Source organism: Gallinula chloropus (genome assembly GCF_964237585.1).
Source record: "Gallinula chloropus genome assembly, chromosome: 3".
NCBI classification, from domain to species: Eukaryota; Metazoa; Chordata; class Aves; order Gruiformes; family Rallidae; genus Gallinula; species Gallinula chloropus.
In genome coordinates, this window is record NC_140087.1 from 45,838,638 (window position 1) to 45,856,851 (window position 18,214).

Consider the following 18,214-nt stretch of genomic DNA (forward strand, 5'->3'; position numbering starts at 1 on the left):
AAGAATCAAATAGAAACCAAGGGAAGGGACAAATCATGAGGAAACTCATCCTGTTACTGAGCAGCTTTTCAAAGTAGGATTCTTTCTTTCTCAGGTTTTTTCCTGTTACTTACCTTGTCAGTACGTCTGTGGCATTTTTTGTTGGTGATCTCATAGGAATCAGAAAAGCAAAGGGTTCTCCTTTTGCTCTGCTGGGAGATCAAAGTCTGTCCCAAGTGCCATTGTTTTAGGCTGAGAGCTACAAGTGACATACAGGAGATTTCACACTGCGTGCTGATGCCACTTCTGTCAATCTCCAAGCTAGGTATGGCAGACATGAGTCTATTTTTGCCTTTTTTTGTCTTTATTTACAGTGAAGAATGCAAGAGCTACAGGCTGAGGTAACAACTAGTCTGCTGCAGTTTCCAGAGGTGACACTTCAGGCCCTTGGGCAAGATGGGAAAAGCCCGGATTCTGTGCTGTGCGGGAAGTTTTCTGGAGGTGAGCGTTTTCCTTTAAAGTTGGTCTCCTTACCAAGTTATTCTTGCCTGGAAGGGAGAGGACAACGCTGCTAAGCGCTGCGGCCACACTCCCAGAGTATTTAGTAGGATGCAGAGAGTAATCAGAGAGAGAGCTGCTGCAAGTGGCTGAGCAGGCTAGGCAGCTGACTTTCTAGGTGATCTGACAGTAGAGCTGGGTGCCTCTCTGGACCTCTAGGCTGCTCTTACGGCCAGGTAGACCCTATCTACCGGACTGTCAATGCAGTAATTGAGTTAAGATGGCTTTCTCTTCTCTTCTCTTCCAGGGAGAAATGCGCTAGCCTGGCTGGCACGTGGCCCTCATCTGGAGGTAGTGAACTCTGTCACCGGAGAGCGTCTTTCTGCTTACCGATTCAGTGGAGTAAACCAAGAGCTTCCCACTGTTCGTGTGGTAAGGGAGTTTTCCTGGCAGAAGAGAACTGGGCTGCTGGTTGGCTTGGAAGAAGCAGAAGGAAGCGTTCTCTGCCTGTACGACCTTGGGATATCGAGAGTGGTTAAAGCTGTTTTTATTCCTGGACGGGTACGTACTTTTTCTTTGGAGAAATGAAGGCTTTGTGATGTTAGGAGCTGCATAATCCTGTCAGAAAACTGTCTTCAAAATATCCCAAACCTCCATAGGCATGCTGCCAATGACTCAGACATGTTCCCAAGAGTGTCCCACTTGCAAGCAGGTGCTTTAGAGCAGAACACGATTTTGTCTTGACTCGGGGTAGTGAGTCTTGGAGCTTTAGCTGGCAGAGGAGAGCTGTGGGCTCTCACAAGCGTATAGCTAGTAGACCAATGAGGTCAATGCGGCCAGGACACAAGTCTTACTGGTTGGACTGTTTGCTAGTAAATGGAAGGCACTAACAGGGTTTTGTGCAGGGCTTTTTTGGTTTTTTCCTCTCTCTTTTCCTTGTTGTCATGGGAAGCAAGGGTTTGTTTTTAAATCTTACAGTCCTGTATTTACTTTCTGGCTTTGCTTTTGAATGATTTCTATTGAGCTTTCAAAACAGCAGAAATAGTAATTTGCAGTTTTCCTATAGGTAACTGCTATAGAAGTCATAAGTAATTACGGAGGAGCCAGTGTGAGCACTCAGCACCTACATCAGAGCCTGCGATGTCTCTTTGGAGTGGCAGCAGTGGCTACAGATGCTGGTTACGTCCTTCTGGTTGACCTTTGCTTGGATGATTTATCTGGCAGTCAGAGCGAAGTAGAAGAATCAGGTAAGCTTTCAGTTTTCAAACTGGAATTGAAAACTAAGGCAACTTGTGGCTTTTACCTCAACCCTGAGCATGCCGCTTTGAAGATGCTAGCGTGCAGACATGTGTGACTCCTGATTACAGGCAGCGATTTGACATCCTACAGTCCTGAACAAGCTTCCAAAGCTTCGCAAGCCATGGATTTGGAGGAGTGAAACCTCCAGTTTGTGTCTGTAGCGTTCATACGCTGTTTTGCCTATTGCAACAGTGGCTTCAGGAGTTGCTGTCACTTCAGATGACAGCTTTGTGGCAAGGCCCAAACTCCTGGTTTCCAGAGTCTAAGATCCTCTTTTCTGTGGAGGTTACTCTTCTACCGGTTTTGAAATGTGAATGGGAGCCCCTGTCTGATGGGAGAGTTTGTGGTTCTTTGAATACATGCACGATGGCAATGGCAAAGAGAGTGCTGCCTAAATAGGTATTTGGCCTGGAGCGGTAGAATTGGATTACAGGTGGTGTCACATCAGTGTTTAAAATGCCACCTCCATGGAATCATTTATTGCCTGGTTTGTGTGTGCAGATCTAGAAGTTTTCTTTATTATTCCTGCTGAAGTCCCGGAAAGAAGAGCAATTGCGACCAGGGAACGCAGACATATCTCTTTTCAATTGCAAGCACCTTCAGGACCATCAGTATCAACCCTGTGCTACATAAGCAGAACCAATCAGCTGGTGGTGGGCTTTTCAGATGGCTACCTGTCACTATGGAACATGAAAACTCTGAAGAGGGAGTAAGTAGGCCTTTACGCTCGGCCATGCCTGGGGTAGCACTCTTTTTGATTAAGGAAGCATGTTAATGTAAAGAGAGGTTTTCTTTTTTCATTATTGTTGCTGTTGTTTTTGTTTTTTAAACCTGTAGGCACCACGCTCAACCAGAAGGTGGCCGGATTCCTGTCTATGCTGTTACTTTTCAAGAGCCTGAGAATGATCCTCGCAATCGTTGCTACCTCTGGGCCGTTCAGTCTACACAAGAAAGGTGAATAACAAGTTACCACGAGCCACGGAATGAATTTAATTTTTTGTTCAGTATGTGTTCACCTGCAGTTGATACGTGTATGGTTGTTCTGGTTTTTGTAGCTGCTCAGGAGATTCTCTCGGGCACGAAAGGTACCTGATCTTACAATGAGCTTACAATGCAATCTCAACAGGATTTCACTGTTGGGAAGAGGGAGCTACTAATTCCTGCCTTCTGAATGAAGGCAAAGCAGCAGTGGCTAATCATTTGTGCTTGCATTCTTGAATGATTTCCGTTGTTTCTTGACGACTGCTTCTGACATGTTTGGTATTTGCAGCGTGACACGAAAATACCATTGAGCCCAGCTGAGCTGCAGGTCAGATGTGCCGGGCTGCTGCCCCTGAAGGAGGGAGGTGCCGGCATTGCCGATTCCCTTCTGCCAACTGGAGCAGCCTCTGGAGCCTTTGTGAGCCAGTTCAGCTCACCTGGCAGACAACAGCCACTGTTCAGCAGACAAGTCAATGGTTTCCTGCTGGGCTAAGGAATCAGATCAGAATGTTGCAGGGTGCAGTGGCTTGGCACTTTGGGAGGAAGGGAAGGGGAGGGATGAGATCTCTCTCTCCTTCAGCATCTGGAAACTCCCTAATCAGCTCAGCAGTTTCTATTAGGTTTGACTTGAAAACCTTGTTGACTGAGAACTCTTCCCTTTGAAGAACTACTTCCAACAACTTATAGTTTGTACAGCAACACCAGACTAAAGCTTTCCAATTGTAGGGTTAGCACTTGCCCCCGAAGCTGTCAGCGTTTCCTCCTTTATGTTTTAATGGCTGAATGTGACCAGCCTGTCGTGTTTTGGGAGGTCGTGGTGCTGGTCTTCTCAGCAAAAGTGTGCCATTAAGATGTCTTCAGTCTAGATCTAATGAAATGAGGACTATAAAGCAGCTTTGTAACCAAATTCCGTCACTGATACTTTTTTCAGCGGAGGGGACGTTGTGAGTTTACATCTGTTGCAGCTGGCTTTTTGTGGCAGAAAACGCTTGGCATCCGGACAAGTCATGTATGAGGTAAATGATGCATGTATGAGAGAGGATGAAAGGAGTCGTTTTCTCTATGGGACTATCACCTAAGTTGGCCTGTGCAGTATTTACCCTTAAAACTCAGAGCTGACTGAAAAAAAATAGTAAGTCTTTTGCTGGTGCTTCTTGGGCGTGGCGTTTGTCCACGGTTTTTGAAAGCAAGCCATGGAATTTGATCCTGCAGTGTCATGTGTGGACTGGCTCCTCTTTGCATTGGAATAAAAGTTGGAAATTCAGCAGTTAAAATTAATCTCTGACAGGCTCCTGATACTATTGGTTTTAGTGTTTGTTTATTCTATAATAGAAGTGAGAGTCTCCGCTTAGGCTTCATGTTAGTTTCTCAAAGAGATGGGTTTGATTTTTCTTAGCTGCTGCTCTTGTCTGCTATTTCCAAAGTTACTTGATGAAAGAGAAGGGAGCATGCGTGCTTCACAGACAACTTCAGCATTTTTCTTTGTAGCCAGACATACGTTCTTTCAGATTTAGGAATAATGTCGGATTGGATCTCAAATGCCCTTTCTGCTTGTCGCTTCTTTTTTCCCCAGGGTTTGAAATCCTGCGGCGAATGCTACAGTTTGGATCTCACAGGTGGAATCGTTCCCTTGAGAGGGCAGACCAGGAATACTAAACTACTCAGCTGTCAGACCATTGAAAAATTTAGCCACCCTGATGGCAGTGAGGAAAGCCTTAATGAAGGTTTGTTCATTAGACTAGCTTGCTGGGCTTACTGAAAAGGAGACACTGGATGCCTAGGTTATCTGAGATTCCTCAAGGGAACAAGTGGCTTCCATTTTCATCTCTCTAAAGGCAGTTTAGTTTCAGGAGCTAACAAAAGAGAAATGGCACAGAAGCTCACAACGAGACATCCCTGGAGGTATTTGAGAGGCATGGAGATGTGGTGCTTAGGGACATGGTCCCTAAAAAGAAGTTAATGGTGGACTTGGCAGTGCTAGGTTGATGTTCTTAAAGGTCTTTCCAACCAAAACAAGTCTATGATTCTATTCCAACTGGAGGGAAAATCCATACTGTATATAGTTTCTCACTGGAATCAACGTCCATGTTTTTCTGAAGTGTAGCAAACACAAGGCAGATGACGTTTGCTGCTGAGTCCTGCAACTAATAGTGAAGTGTATGAGGTTCCCTAAATGGTAATAATGAAATCAACAGAAATAGCACCTTGTTCCTTACTCAATTATGGAAAATGAAATGCCACCTACTTTGCTTACGTCCAGCAAATGCATTCTCCCCAGAGAAGAGAGACGACTCCACTTAGTGAGAGAACTGGAGTAGAATGTTACTGAGCGACACAATTGTATACTAGACATGTTTGCATGCTTTCTGAAAGCATCCTAGGATGCTTTGGGTTTTGCTAAACTCTTCCTCATCCCAATCAGTACGTGTTGTGCTTGGTGACAGAACTAAGGTAAAACGGAAAGCGGTGTTTTAAAAATAGCAGACAAATCGTATTTTCCACCAATGAGAATCAACGTCTTGTCTTTTACAGTCATCTCTCCTGAGACCAGTGTCTCAGTCTTCAGCTGGCAAGTGAATACCTATGGTCAGCGAACACCATCGACTTTTTTGTGTGTATTTGACATTAATCGCTGGTATCAGACTGAAATGCCGGATTCACTAAGGTAGGTTTTTCTTTCGTTGTTCTCCATATATCGCTTTGGAAGAATTCACTGAGCTGTCAGCGTTGAGCTTATGCACTGCTTTTCTTTAAGGGCGGAAGAATTCCTTCACGATTGCCCCTACTTTGCACTGTGGTCGCTGGATGCTGTAACGAGGGTGACTTCTCCAAAGCTCATTTTGGATGTTCTGGTAAAGGAGTGGAGTCTCAGTCGGGGAGTTCCTCCATCTCATCCACCACCTGAGCAGTTTTTTCATCCAGGCATCTACAACTTTGGTAGGTATTTCACTGCTTTGAATAGTGCTAAGCTGCCATGGAGGTCAGAGGCCATGGACTGGTTCTCCGATTCATTGTTTGTCACTCCAATACCCAAGGAAAAAGCTCCAGGCCCCTCCCAAGGCCAACTCTGAAACATGTCTTTGAGCTTGCTGTCTGGGTTTTAGTGTTTGTTGCTTTGGTAATGCCGACACTGAAGTGGTGATGGTTATAAAATGAAAGGGCCTTGAACTGAAGCTCACAGCACAGCACCTGGATAGCACTCGAGAGAAATTGTTTTGTATCCCAAACTGCGTCAGTGCTCTGCTGAAGACAACGGGTGCTCAGTTACATCTGTCCAGATACTGCTACGTGCGAGTGTAAAGTGCTCAGAGAGTAACCGTGAGAGTACAGGGGGCTGTCACATGCTCATTGTTTCTGCAGATGGTACGTGCTTGCTGAACTCCGGAGTGGTTCACATGACTTGCACCGGCTTCCAGAAGGAGGTGATCTTTGCTGTACCTCTGTTGCGAGTGTCGGGAGATGTAGCTTTTCCGTGTTCTCTCTTGCCCCACTTTCAGCCTCAGAGACCCTTTATGCTCACCCTGCCCATTCGCAGGCATCATTCCAGTTGCGTCCTGCCAGTTTTAGGTGCGCGGTAATGTTTTAGGGCGACTCTTGGGACTGTAACACTCCTGTTGTCACCCATTGAAGCACGATCGGGGATTGAATGCCTAGAAAGAAATGCAGCATTGCTTTAGGGGAGGGAAAGCCATTACTTCTTTGTTCCTCACCCGTGGAACTGCTGGCATGGCCTGAAGCGAGGGTTTTGATCCCTGATTAACTTGAAGGAGGGGGGCAGAAGGGAGAACAGGAGAAAGTACTGGGCTGTTGGAGAAAAGCAATGCTGTCTTAACCTGTATTTTGTGACTGATGTTTCAGACGTTGCAGTTGCTAAAGAAATCCGGTCCTTCAATAATCAAAGCCATTCCTGAGACCTACAACAGGTGTCTTGTATCTGGCTTGCTGTCTCCGAGACTGTCTGATGTCTCGCCATCCAGTTTGAGTCAGGTGCGTGCGCATCAGGGGATCACAGGGGAGATCCATCCCTCTTGTTTGCCAAGGCTGCAGAGGCTCCGAGAGGTGATGATATGGTCTTCCTCATATTTGCCCTGAAGCATGAGTGTTGCCTTCAGTTAGCAGAAGTAACAGTCGCCTGAGGTCCCAAGTGCCGCATTTGACTGGCAGCAGCCACAGTGGATCTGGGGCTAGGGAACCATCGGCTTATTCCGTGCCACAGAGAGGCCCAAGGCATCGTGCAGTTAGTGCTGGTCGGGTGCAAGAGGAGGCATTGTTCCCTCAGAGGAACCTCCATCCCCGCCGGTTTCCCAAAGCATTAGGTTTGGCATTTAGTACCTGACAAGGGGGGGAGTCTGCCTCAGAGGCAAACTACTGCATCCTCTGAAAGCAGAGCTATACCTCTGGACTAATTGACTTGCGATCTCTGAATGAGTCGGCAGTTAGAGATAAACACTTAGAGTTGAGGGTTCAGATATCAAAATATGTCAGAGTCTCATTTTATTTTGTCTGTTGTGATTAGGAGGAGCAATTTGAAGCGATACTGTCAGCTGCTGTCCGGACAGGCTCTTTAGATTTTCTGACGGGATGCATTAAACATTGGGCATCTGAAGGTAATCCTTGACTTCTGAGGCTGGTTTTATGGTAGACTTTTTAGCTTTGAGTTTGAAGGTGCTGATTCATTTCTTCTTTTGTTTTCTTACAGAGCGGCCAAGTTCTGCTGCCAATTGGCGGTTTGTTCTTGCGTGGACGTGGAACAAAGTGATCTGTACAAAAAATGAGTTGGACCAAATGTGTGAGTACTAATGTGGTCATTCTGCACCTGTAAAATCATTCCTACTGATTGAACTTGCTCAGAAGTCTGCTGGCACCTGTTATTGCACACGGTTCCCGAAGGGAACCTTGAAACTCTGCAATTGCTTTGTACGCTAATGATGGACTATTTCTTCTTGAAAAGGTGCTCCGCTCTTCGATGGTTCTTGCAACTTCATTGACCCACAGACGTTACGGTCTCTTCAGCACTGCCAGTTGCTTTTGACCAACCTTAGCAGAGTCTTAAACTGTTTTCTAACAGAGGCACGAGAGCTTACCGAACAAGGTTTGTAACAGCATCATTCAATCTCTCATACATTCTGTTAAGATTTGGAGTGATGCTTGGGTTGTAATTGTGGAAACAGGAGCTTTGGTTGGTTTTGATGATGAGAAGGCAGTCAGACGCAGCTGGGAGAAGGGGCTTAAATCTGAGAAGTTGTGACTGTCATGTAATATGCACAGAGTTCCGGGACATAGTTTGTTGAGTGGCTGGGGAGGTTACGTTCAGCAAGAAGCTACGCAGGCAGCAGCTGGGTTGAGACGACAGCAAGTGAATGTGGTAGCATTTGCTATAGTAAAAATGTCTGCTATGTGAAAAGCTCTAGTTGCATTTTAACCTCTAGTGAACCTGTTTCTTTGCAGGGGTTGCTTTTTGTTTTGGTGGTGACTGTGTGGGATTCTCTTCAGAGAAGAGAGTCATACCGAGTGAGAATACAAGGAGAAAGATTTCTGCCCTGTTATTTAAATACTTCCTATTGAGTAGGATGAAGGGAATTGTGTAGAAGTGAAGATTTGCAGAAAGAGAAATCATCTTATGCCTTGTTTCAGGTTTTGCCAACTTGAGAAAGAAGCAGTTGGTAACCAGCCTTGTTTCTTTGTATGCGCAAGTGGTTGCCTGGTTCTGTCGATCCAGTCTCCTTCCAGAGGGTTTAGGTAAGCATGAACTGTAATTCATTTGCAACAGGGAGACCATCCGCTCAGCCATGTCTATGGAGACATTCTCAGCTGTGCTTTAGTAGTCGTTTCATCAGTAACAAGTCGTGTTGGTTCCGTGGTCACAGCGTATGCTGGAGTTCTGTTTCTGAAACGGAGCTGTTCCTGTTTTAGCAAGTACGGGGTGTAGAATAATGCAGCCAGTTTCTTTCCTGGGTGCCCTTCTAGAAATACCAACAGTGTTCCTCTGATCTCCAGGAGCTGCTCTTGGCCACAGGTTGAAATCCTTGGGATTTGAAACCAGTAACTAGTAAGGAACAAATACTGGAATGCTCTTTTTTTACAGGAGAAGCATTGCCTGCATGTTTTGAAAATATTGCTTGAGGAAAAAATAAACCTTGGAAATGCTTCCTTTAACTGAGGGATTATGAATTCTATTATCAGCTCAGCTGACATGTTCAAAACCCGCTCCCTTTGAGAACGGGGGTTTTGGGTTTTTTTGATAGTGAACTTCAGGTTACACGACAAGTTCTGAAGGCTACCTCAGCTGTAAACCAAAAACGGCACTTGAGACAGGAAGGACTTGAGTCTAGTGTCAAAGGCAGAAAGAGCCCTGGCTTCGTTCAGAGTCGGAGGCTTCTCGGTGCTGAGCTCATTTCCTGCTATTTTAGTCAAAGTTTTGCTTTAAAAATGTGCTGTTCCCTCTTTAACTTGCTTGGACTTTCTTGCCTGCAGATGACGATGTGCCTTTGGCTCGACCTTTCTACAATTATCCTCTGCTGCAGAGCTACTACACCAGCCATCGACAGCAACTTGAGCGTCTGTCAAGGTAGGCCTTACAGGGAAACTCTGGAAGGCTTCCGCTGCACATCCAGGAGCGGAAGGGAATGGCTGTTGTGTCGACAGTTGTCTCTGCTGTGCTGAATTCATTTGCTGTCAATCCTCCTGGCTTCAGGGATGTGTGTGTTCCTTTGAACACAGAGGTTGCTTTCCTCTGTTAGAATGTTTGTACCTAAGGCCGCTTTGCAGCGTCTCTTGGTGACATCATTGTTTTAAAAAAAGCCCTCTCTCTCCTTGACTAGTGATCTCTGGGAACCATGGTATTGGCCTGAATCCCCTACTCACAAGTACGTCGGTGTTATTTACGCACATGAAGCGGTTGGCAGAGCCAGCACTCGCTGGCTGTTGGATAGAAGTCGGTTCCCAGTGGGAGCTTTCGTCCCTGGCCTGGCTGACTAGCATCCGGGTGATAGGCCTTGGCTGAGGGGGTCTGAGGTTCTTCTTTGGAAATTGTACTGAAAAGGAAATAAGGGCCTAACACAGATTGGGCTATGACGCTGCTGCAATGACAAACAGGCTCAGGCTGTTTCCACTTTCAAGCCCTTGATCTTGAACCATTTCCTCTGTGCAACCTGAGCCATGTACTCTGTGCAACTCCTTGCTGCCTCTTGTTCCAGAGGAAAATGGGATTCTGACTGCTTGATGATTGATGGAATGGTTTCCCAGTTAGGAGACCAGGCTGAGAAGTTGTGGCAGAGAGATGAAGGAGGAACTGGGAAATATCCCCCTGCTAGTTTACACGTGAGCGTCATTTCTCTGAAAACACATCCCTCCCCTCCATACACCAAGGATTAATGAAAGACAGTTTATAAGAAAACTCTTCATTACTTTTTCATGCCAGGCACTGCTGGATCTCTATTTGCTAGAAAGCATTGAAGAAAGCGACAAGCATGCAATTGTATCCTTTCCAGTTACCGGTATGACACCTTCAGTATGTGCACGTAAATGTTCTGTGATGCTGAGATGTTTGGATTGTCCATCTGGCAGCTCCACTGAGCAGAGGGAGGCTGAGTGAGTAACGGGAGTGCTTCAGGGTCTGAAGGTAACCTTTCTGAATGGCTGGCAGAAGCCAATGAGCATTCCTTTCTGGTAACTTATTCGGAAGGTGGTTTTGAGCTCAGGACCTGTCTGTCTGCTGTTTCTAAGAGCTTCAAAAGGCAAGACTGATACCTCAGCAGATTTGTCTTCCTCTCATTCTTGTGTTTGCCTTTCATAGTGCTTTTTCTAACTGTAATGTGACCCATCTTTGGTCCTACAAATTTATGATCCTTAATTAGATGCTCGATGCCAGACAATTTACCTGCTGCTAGACATCATGCATTCCTTTCCGAACCAAACAGATGCTTCAATCAACTCCTTCCAAACAGCCTTTGCCATCCCTTGGGGTCTGGTTAAGCTGATCCAAGGGTTTTGGCTTCTAGACCACAAGGATTATGAAGTAAGTAGATAATGGATTTCTTCAATATACATTGCAGTACAAGGCTGTAATCTCGAAAATGCTGCTAAAAGCTGCTGCTTAGCTAATAAGGGGTGAGAAAACTTTGGGACCCTTTTTGTAATAGTGCTAAAATATACTCAGCACTAAAGGATGGGTTGAAATTTTAACTGTGTTGCCAGGCAGCTGATTGAAAGAAAGACAAAGTCCTCTTTTGTACTGCTTGCTATCTGAGTTTTCAAAGCCACCCCTTTAGGTTGAGCTCAGCAGAGCAGTTGGATGCTGCCTCAGAGCATGTCCTGATGTTAGTGTAAGGCGTGTGTCTGGGAGAACAGGTACCTATTTTGTAAGGTATTTCCATAAAGGGCTCTTTGTAGCCAGAGGTTTGGTTAACCCCCAAGAGTGGGAATGACACCGTTGAAAACACACCCTCAGTTCTGTCTGGCACACTGAACTTCTTCTCTGCAAGCACTTAAGAACTGAGGTGAACCTGTCCTGTATGAAGCATTTCCTTGGTAGCTCACAGAAGTTTGTTTAACCCACATGCACCCTCAGTTAAGAAATTGGGAGCTTTTTGCTTTGTGTGCGCAGTTAATAAGCATGACCTCTATCTTCTACAGAACTCACTGGCCCTGCTCTTTCACCCAGCTACAATGAGACCTGTGTCATGGCAACACTGGAGAGTTCTTCAGTGCCTCATGTGCCAAGGAGAGCACAGGCAAGCCCTCCGATACATGCAGATGATGAAGCCACCCATGTCAAGCAGCGGGGAAGTGAAGCTTTCCCTCAGTGTGTTGCTGTCCAATAGGTAACGAAATAGATCCCACTATTTTGGCATAATATCTTGGGGCAGCTTTTGGGGCATAATGTTAATAATCTTTGTTATCCTTGTAATAGTCTCAAAAGAAAATAATACAAGAAATTAATTGCAGGTGCCTGGTGGAGGCTTGGGGCCTGTTGCATCAACACAGCACCAAGTTAAACATGGAGGAGCTGCTAAAACACACGTACGAAATCTGTCGGGAGCTGGGACTAATGGAAGATTTATTGAAACTACATTTTACAGTCACTCAACAAGTAAGTGTGGACAACAAATCTTTAAAAAGAGAAGAGGTGGAATCCTAGTACAGTTCTGACAGGTGTTATTTCTCACAGGAGCATTTGGAGAAGTTTTTACTGACCGATGCTGATGTTCAGAGTCATGAATTGCTTTTAGCCCACCAACGGCAGCGTGCCAATTCTAACCCTGCAGAACAGCTGAATCAGTCACTGCAGGTTAATCTTGTGGTAAGCATAAAGGTTCTGGCCAGTGGGCAAGTTTCTCTTAGGGGTTACCAGCTGTTCTTCATAGTACTCCCTAAAAGTCCTGCCTGGGCTTTTTTAACTTTCCTGGAAATATTCAATTCCTCAAAATAGCCAGATAAGGTTTGAGAGCTTCTGTTCTGGGCCTGTGATGCACTGCTTGTTGTCCAGAGCCAAAGTTTTCCAGTGAGTCAGACTCAGCAGGTGGTTTTGCAGGTTGTAGGTCCCATATCACATTTGAAACCTTTCAGCCAGCCGGAAGGTGTCTGCAGGTAACTTTTCCCTTAGTCGTTGCAATATTCACTTCAGTTTGACCAAGAGAATTAGCGATTGCGCTGTGGATTCGGTAATCTCAGACATGGGTGTTTCAGGAGGAGAAGGGCAGAGCCTGCTCTTTTGTGAGCAGATTGAAAATGGCAGGTGCTGACGAGGGTGTGAGAATTGTTTTCCCTCCGAGTGGCAGGTTCTGTAGCTGCACTAGTCTTGCTGCTCGTTGGCTACAAGAACCAGGTGGAATTGGTGGGTGCTGGTGGGTAGAACTTGCTGCTCTTTGGTCACTACGTAGAAATAGCACAGCTCGTTGTGTGCACTGGACTTCTTGTAATGAGGTGGCTTTTGGCTGTACACCTTTCCTTCACCAGAATGATCGTGATCCTCGCCTGAGAGAGCGAGCAGTCACCAGAAATTCTGTATTAGACCAATGTGGCAAGATCCTTCCCAGAGTGCAGAGGAAGCTGGCTAGAGAGAGCGGCAAACCTTACCATGTGCCTTCATCTGTCATCACAGAAGGTAATTTTAGGAGGGTGAAGGAAGTGTGCAACTAACCATCACTCACTTGGATGAGACAGGGCTGATACCCCTTCTCTCTTTTTCACAGTCTCCAGACCAACATGGTTATCAACAGCAGCAAAAGAAGGAAATGCAACAAATGTGCATACAAGGGCAACATTCACCAGGAACATTCTGTCCAAAATTGGAGAAGTCTGTATCGGAAATAAGCAGAAAGCCCACGTCACACAACGTGATAGGTAAGAAGCCTCCTAGTAATGTTGTGTCTTGAGCTAGATGCTTGGAAAGAGAGGGAGGGGAAAAGTCCTTATAAGTAATGTTGGAAGAGAGAGGTTTTCTTCTACGGCAATTCTATTTCTGCAAACACATATTTTTACGTGCATTCAGAGTTTTAGATAGCTGCAACCAAATGGACGAGATATTTTTTCAGGGTTCCTTAAAAACCCCTTACATGCTCTGATTCTGTGGATCTAAAGCTATGATTACCATCTACCCATTGGTGTAGGGGTTTGGATGGATGTGACTATGCCATCAAGTTGTGATCTTTTACCTCTTCCTGCCCAGTTTTGGCTTCATTTTTCCCAGGCTTAGTTAGAAATAGTCAGAATTCTACAGAATAGAAAAAAGGCTGGGAGATTTCCAAAGCTATGGTGAAATAAATGGGAATTCCTGTATGTTTGGGCTTCAGAGGACTGAAAGTCATTTACACCTTCCTTGTAATTCCAGCCCTGGAGCTACCAAACCACCAGTCAGAGCACATCGTCTTCCCGATGCAGAGTTGCCCAATGCAGTCGTTGGGACACCAGTTGCACAACGTGGTGGTCGCTGGCACTCAGCATGCAGAGCCTCTACTTCCTTCGTGGCACCCAGTCCACTGCAACCCAACATGCACCGTTCCACCTCGGCAGTGGATTCTACCCAAGCATCAGAGCTGAATTTACTGAAGACTCCACTCGTGGTTAAGGTCTGTACTGCCAAAACCCAGGAACAACTGGCCACCCCAAAGGCCTGTGAACTTGGTTTAAGGCGAAACCCCCCCAGTAGGTAACACACAAACTGCTGGGTTCCAAAGGTGGAGCATTTGCAGTCTGCGTGTCAGTACTGTATAGGCAGTACATTTGGAGACAGTACGGTGGGGACGGGTCTGGAAGAGGGGAAGTTAAGTTGTAGTTAAATCCCAGCACGCCCGTTGTCACAGAGCTCCGTGAAATAAGCTTGTTTTTACTGGATAGAACAAAGGAAGTCCAATTTGGAACTCTCAATATGCTTAGATATTGAAAGATGCAATTTGTCGCTTAAATGATCCTGCTTTTAAACCCTTTCCATACTGTGAAATCACCTTCAGCTGAGGAAGGAAGACCTGAACGCTCCTCGCTGAAGCTGGGTGGGGACTTCTACAGCAGGGTCACTTATTTTCATCTGGTGCACAGATGGATCCATTGATTAGTAAAGGAATCGGCTCTGGCTGTTGCTGTGCTGGGTGGTGCTTCGCATGGCAGCGTGCTCAGTCACTGTGTCTGGGGTGCCATGTGAAGCTGTGTGCCTTTTAGAAGAGCAGCATAGATATGGCAAATCTCATCGGGAGGGGAGATAGTGTTGCAGACAAGAAGATGCCCTATCTGTGTTCCGTCAGGTAATCAGTTGGAAACATTTTATGTTGGCATTAAGAAAGAGGCAAGGAGAAACGTGAAAAGCCTGGGGTTTGTCCTTCAGGATTTTCTACCTTTGGGAGAAGAGCAGCGTAGAGGCAAAGCTTTGTCCTTGCTGCTGGCACAGACTCTGTAACTTAAACTAACTTAACATGGTTTTAATGAGTCAACTGTTGTTTAAATGGAGTGGTTTTATCTCTGTTCATAGCGAGCTAAAGCCTTGGCCACATCAGCTCCTGGCTTTTCTGGGATCACCCCTCAGTCTATTCTGAGACCCAGCCTCCGCACCACACCCCTAGCGACTCCCTCTGCATCTCCAGGACGATCCATTTGTCCTGTACGGCCAAAGAAACCGAGAATATCTTTCAGGGAAGAGAACTCGAATGCCAGATGGACTGCTGAGGTAAGCAGGGCTGCACTTAGGGATTGTTACAGTTAAAGGCCTTACTGACTCTGATCTGATTGGGATGTTTTTTTCCCAGTTTGCCAAAAGTCCTTACATTGCGAATAGGGATTGTGCTTCAGAACGGCAGACTTGAATTTGGTCAAAAAAGCCACGGCAGAGCTTCTGTAACGCCTCGTGCCTACAGCAACATACTCACAAGAAATGCCCATGACCTTGGAGGTCTTTACTTGGAGTTGTTAGGAGCTGTGATTCCAAATGAACGTACCGAAACTGGGAGCAGAACAGGGCCATGTGCTAATCTACACATGTGATCTTTCTGTATATGTACTAAGGAATTGTCATCATCTGCTTTTATTATAACGATGACTGCCTCTTATAGAGAGCGTGCCAGCATCAGCAAAAAGAGGTTTTGAGTTATGATTCTGGGTATGCAAAGCCTCCCTCTACTTGAAGACACAGTAGTGAACCCGATGTGTAGCTTGATACAAATAGTAAAGGCAAGTACATGCAAGACCCACTTCATCTTGCAGAACAACCAGAAACGGAGCACGCGGGTTGCATACACCGAATGCTCTGTTCTCTGACCCTTACATGCATACATTTTGCTCTGTAGTAGGGAATGTGTTGCACAGCTCTAACTACCTTCAGGGGTGATCTGAAAGAGAAAAGCAGCGTTTCAGTGTCCTCTGTTTCATCCAGCTCCGTCGGAAGTTAATCAGCCTGCTAACTAGTAATGCATTAACAGTCGCTTTTTAACTTTAGGTTCTTGAAGATGGTGCAGATGAGGCGCAAGCCACAGCAGAACCACCTGAAACATCACCGTATAGGAAACTACGTGTTAGTCCTAGGAGACGAAGGAAGCGTAATGTAGGAAAAGTAAAAAGCAGCTGCTTTATTTGTTCTGATGGACAAACACTACCTGTCAGGACGCAATTTGTAGCAGTGACTCCAAGAAGAAGATTGAGAAGAGCAAAGGAAGCTGCATCTTAACTCTTGAGAGAGGCTAGTAAGGAAATGCCTGTTGCTGAAGGTAGCAATATTTTTTCCGCTCCTTCCAGAAAGACTGGATGAGGAAAAAGTGCTAGGAAGGGGACACAAAATCTCTTGCCACAAACAGAATCTCTCTCTACTCGGGAAGACACACAGTCAGGTGAGAAAGTGGAACTCCTTGATACTCCAAGGAGAAGAGCAAGAAGAATTCCACATGCTAAACCATGCAAAACGGATACTGGTGAACAAACACCTGCACAGACAAATGAAGAACCAACCACATCCAGGGCTCCAGTAAGGACAGGACGCTGGGGCAGAAAGCGACTATCAATATAGCTTTAATACTTGTCTATGAAGAACTAAAGTAAATAAATGTTATCTCTGTTAAGTGCTTGAAGTGTTAACTGATTTACTTTGATTCTGTTTTGTTGCCACCTTGTTTGTGTTGCCCGGTGTGCAAATATGGCCGCAGATAACTAATAGAATCCTCCATCAGAACTTCCTCCATGCAAGACTAATCTCAGGGTCATCACCAAAATACATTTATTTGCTGTGATGTAATCGGTTCCCTTGTAATGAATCAAAAACATCCGAGTTGTTCATTTCTGGTGTGGGGAAAAACCACAGGCAGAAGGCAAGCCACAGCTGCTTGTGAGTAGTTGCAATCTATTAGCCTACCCCATTGTCTCCCTCACCAAACTTCCACGTTTCCATTCCAGGAATGCTCTTAATTCCAAAGTAGTCAAGATAGGAAGTCTCTTTTACAGACTTGCAGGTAACTGTGCTGCTGTTCCTTCTGGATTAAAGCTGTTCCTAAAATAGAATGCCTTTGCCAGTGCACTGTGCTGCGTGGGTGAGCACTGTGTGTGAGGCAAAGGGAAAATGCCAGTTAGGGTTACCGATGCGCCCGTTGCTTTAAGCCGGTCCTTGGCTGCGTTTCACCCGACCGGGCTCAAGAGCAGGCTTGTCCCACAGCAGTCACCGACCAGTGAGGTGCACCTTGCCGCTGCATTTGGTTAGCACCCAGACAAAAGCTGAACGTAGTAGTGAATGACTGCTGGTATTTGGATGTGATGAGTGTAATTTCAATACACGGAGAGGGAAGGGGGCAGGAAGGAAGAGTGTGGTTTCTGTGGACAGCACAAGCATATTGGACCCCAGGAATCCAGGGCACAGGGAAACCGTGAGCTTTGATCTGGCCTCTTGGCCTTGCAGTGGCTTCCTAAAGTACAAGAAAGGGCACCCTCTTTGCAGCGGGATCCAGCGGCTGCACAGGCCAGGTAAAATTTTATTCAGAGAAGTAGCCACAACCAGTTTTAGCTCAAGTACACCCAGCTGGAGGCTAGCCAGTGCATTTCTCTGCCATTGTGCCCATTCGTGCAAGTGTGAGGCAAATGACTGGCTTTTGTAGCTGTACTGGTTTGAAGCATATCTAGATTTTACCTACAGTTCAGTCACCATGTGTTGCAGTTTTGTGAGGCTGTGCTGCTGAGACGAGATTTTTTAAGCAGCAGTTACAGTTTTCTGCCAGCCTAAACTATGAACAACGAGCAATTCAAGGCCAAAGTTGCGGCCTGAAAGATAGCAAGCGCCTCTGAGAATCACATATAGGAGAAAACAACCCAGAAGCAGCTGCATTTTGCCACTGGAGAAGGGAGTGAGGAGATGTAACAAGCTGTACAGACACCAAGGCTGGAACAGGGCGGGGGAGGAGGCAGCCCAGGTACTGGAGAGAAAGATGCCCCTGCAGCCCGTGGAGAAACCCATGGGAAAGGCCGAGACCCCACCTGCAGCCCGTGGAGGGGCTCCACGCTGGATGGAGCAGGTGGAGGCACAGAGAAGGCGCCGTGACCCTACGCTGGAACAAACCCCTGCCAGCACTTGCAGCCATGGAGAGAAACAGACATGAGAAGGAGATTTGCACTGGAACAGGTTTGCTCGGGGGAGGCTGGTGACCCCACAGAGGACTGGGACTGAGAGACATTGTGATTTATGACTGCCCGCCATAGCAGTGACCCACACCAGGGCAGCTGGTGAATAGATAAAGCCCGGGGGAAAGGATTCACGTTGGAGAAGTTCATGGAGGACTATCTCCTGTGGGTGAGACCCTACGGTGCAGAAGGGGGAGGGTGTGGAGTGAATGCCCCCCCACACCCTCCGGCCAAGAGGGAAACCAACTTGCAAGGGACTGACCAAAGCCCCCATCTCCCAGTCCCTGTCCCCCTGTACTGCGAGCAGGGGGAAGAAGGGAGCATAATCCTGACTAAAGTCTGCTAAGAAGGGAATGGTGGGGGGAAAGTTTTTTAA

The 18,214-nt window shown here is 46.3% G+C and overlaps 1 protein-coding gene across 1 annotated transcript; it reads left to right on the plus strand.

Annotated features, from left to right (window-relative positions):
• Positions 1-359: 359 nt before the first annotated feature.
• On the plus strand, positions 360-15,907 carry LOC311189411 (protein ELYS-like; the record flags this gene model as incomplete). Its single annotated transcript, XM_084261075.1, has 27 exons — positions 360-480; positions 785-1,038; positions 1,544-1,724; positions 2,278-2,485; positions 2,614-2,730; positions 3,689-3,773; positions 4,331-4,481; positions 5,290-5,422; positions 5,513-5,694; positions 6,118-6,179; positions 6,616-6,744; positions 7,274-7,364; positions 7,457-7,546; positions 7,709-7,849; positions 8,392-8,496; positions 9,232-9,325; positions 9,954-10,077; positions 10,178-10,234; positions 10,628-10,774; positions 11,392-11,579; positions 11,704-11,848; positions 11,927-12,058; positions 12,715-12,862; positions 12,951-13,101; positions 13,589-13,826; positions 14,720-14,914; positions 15,680-15,907. 27 exons carry the CDS (start codon positions 360-362, stop codon positions 15,905-15,907), a joined length of 3,897 nt encoding a protein of 1,298 aa, XP_084117201.1.
• Between the last annotated feature and the right edge of the window lie 2,307 nt (positions 15,908-18,214).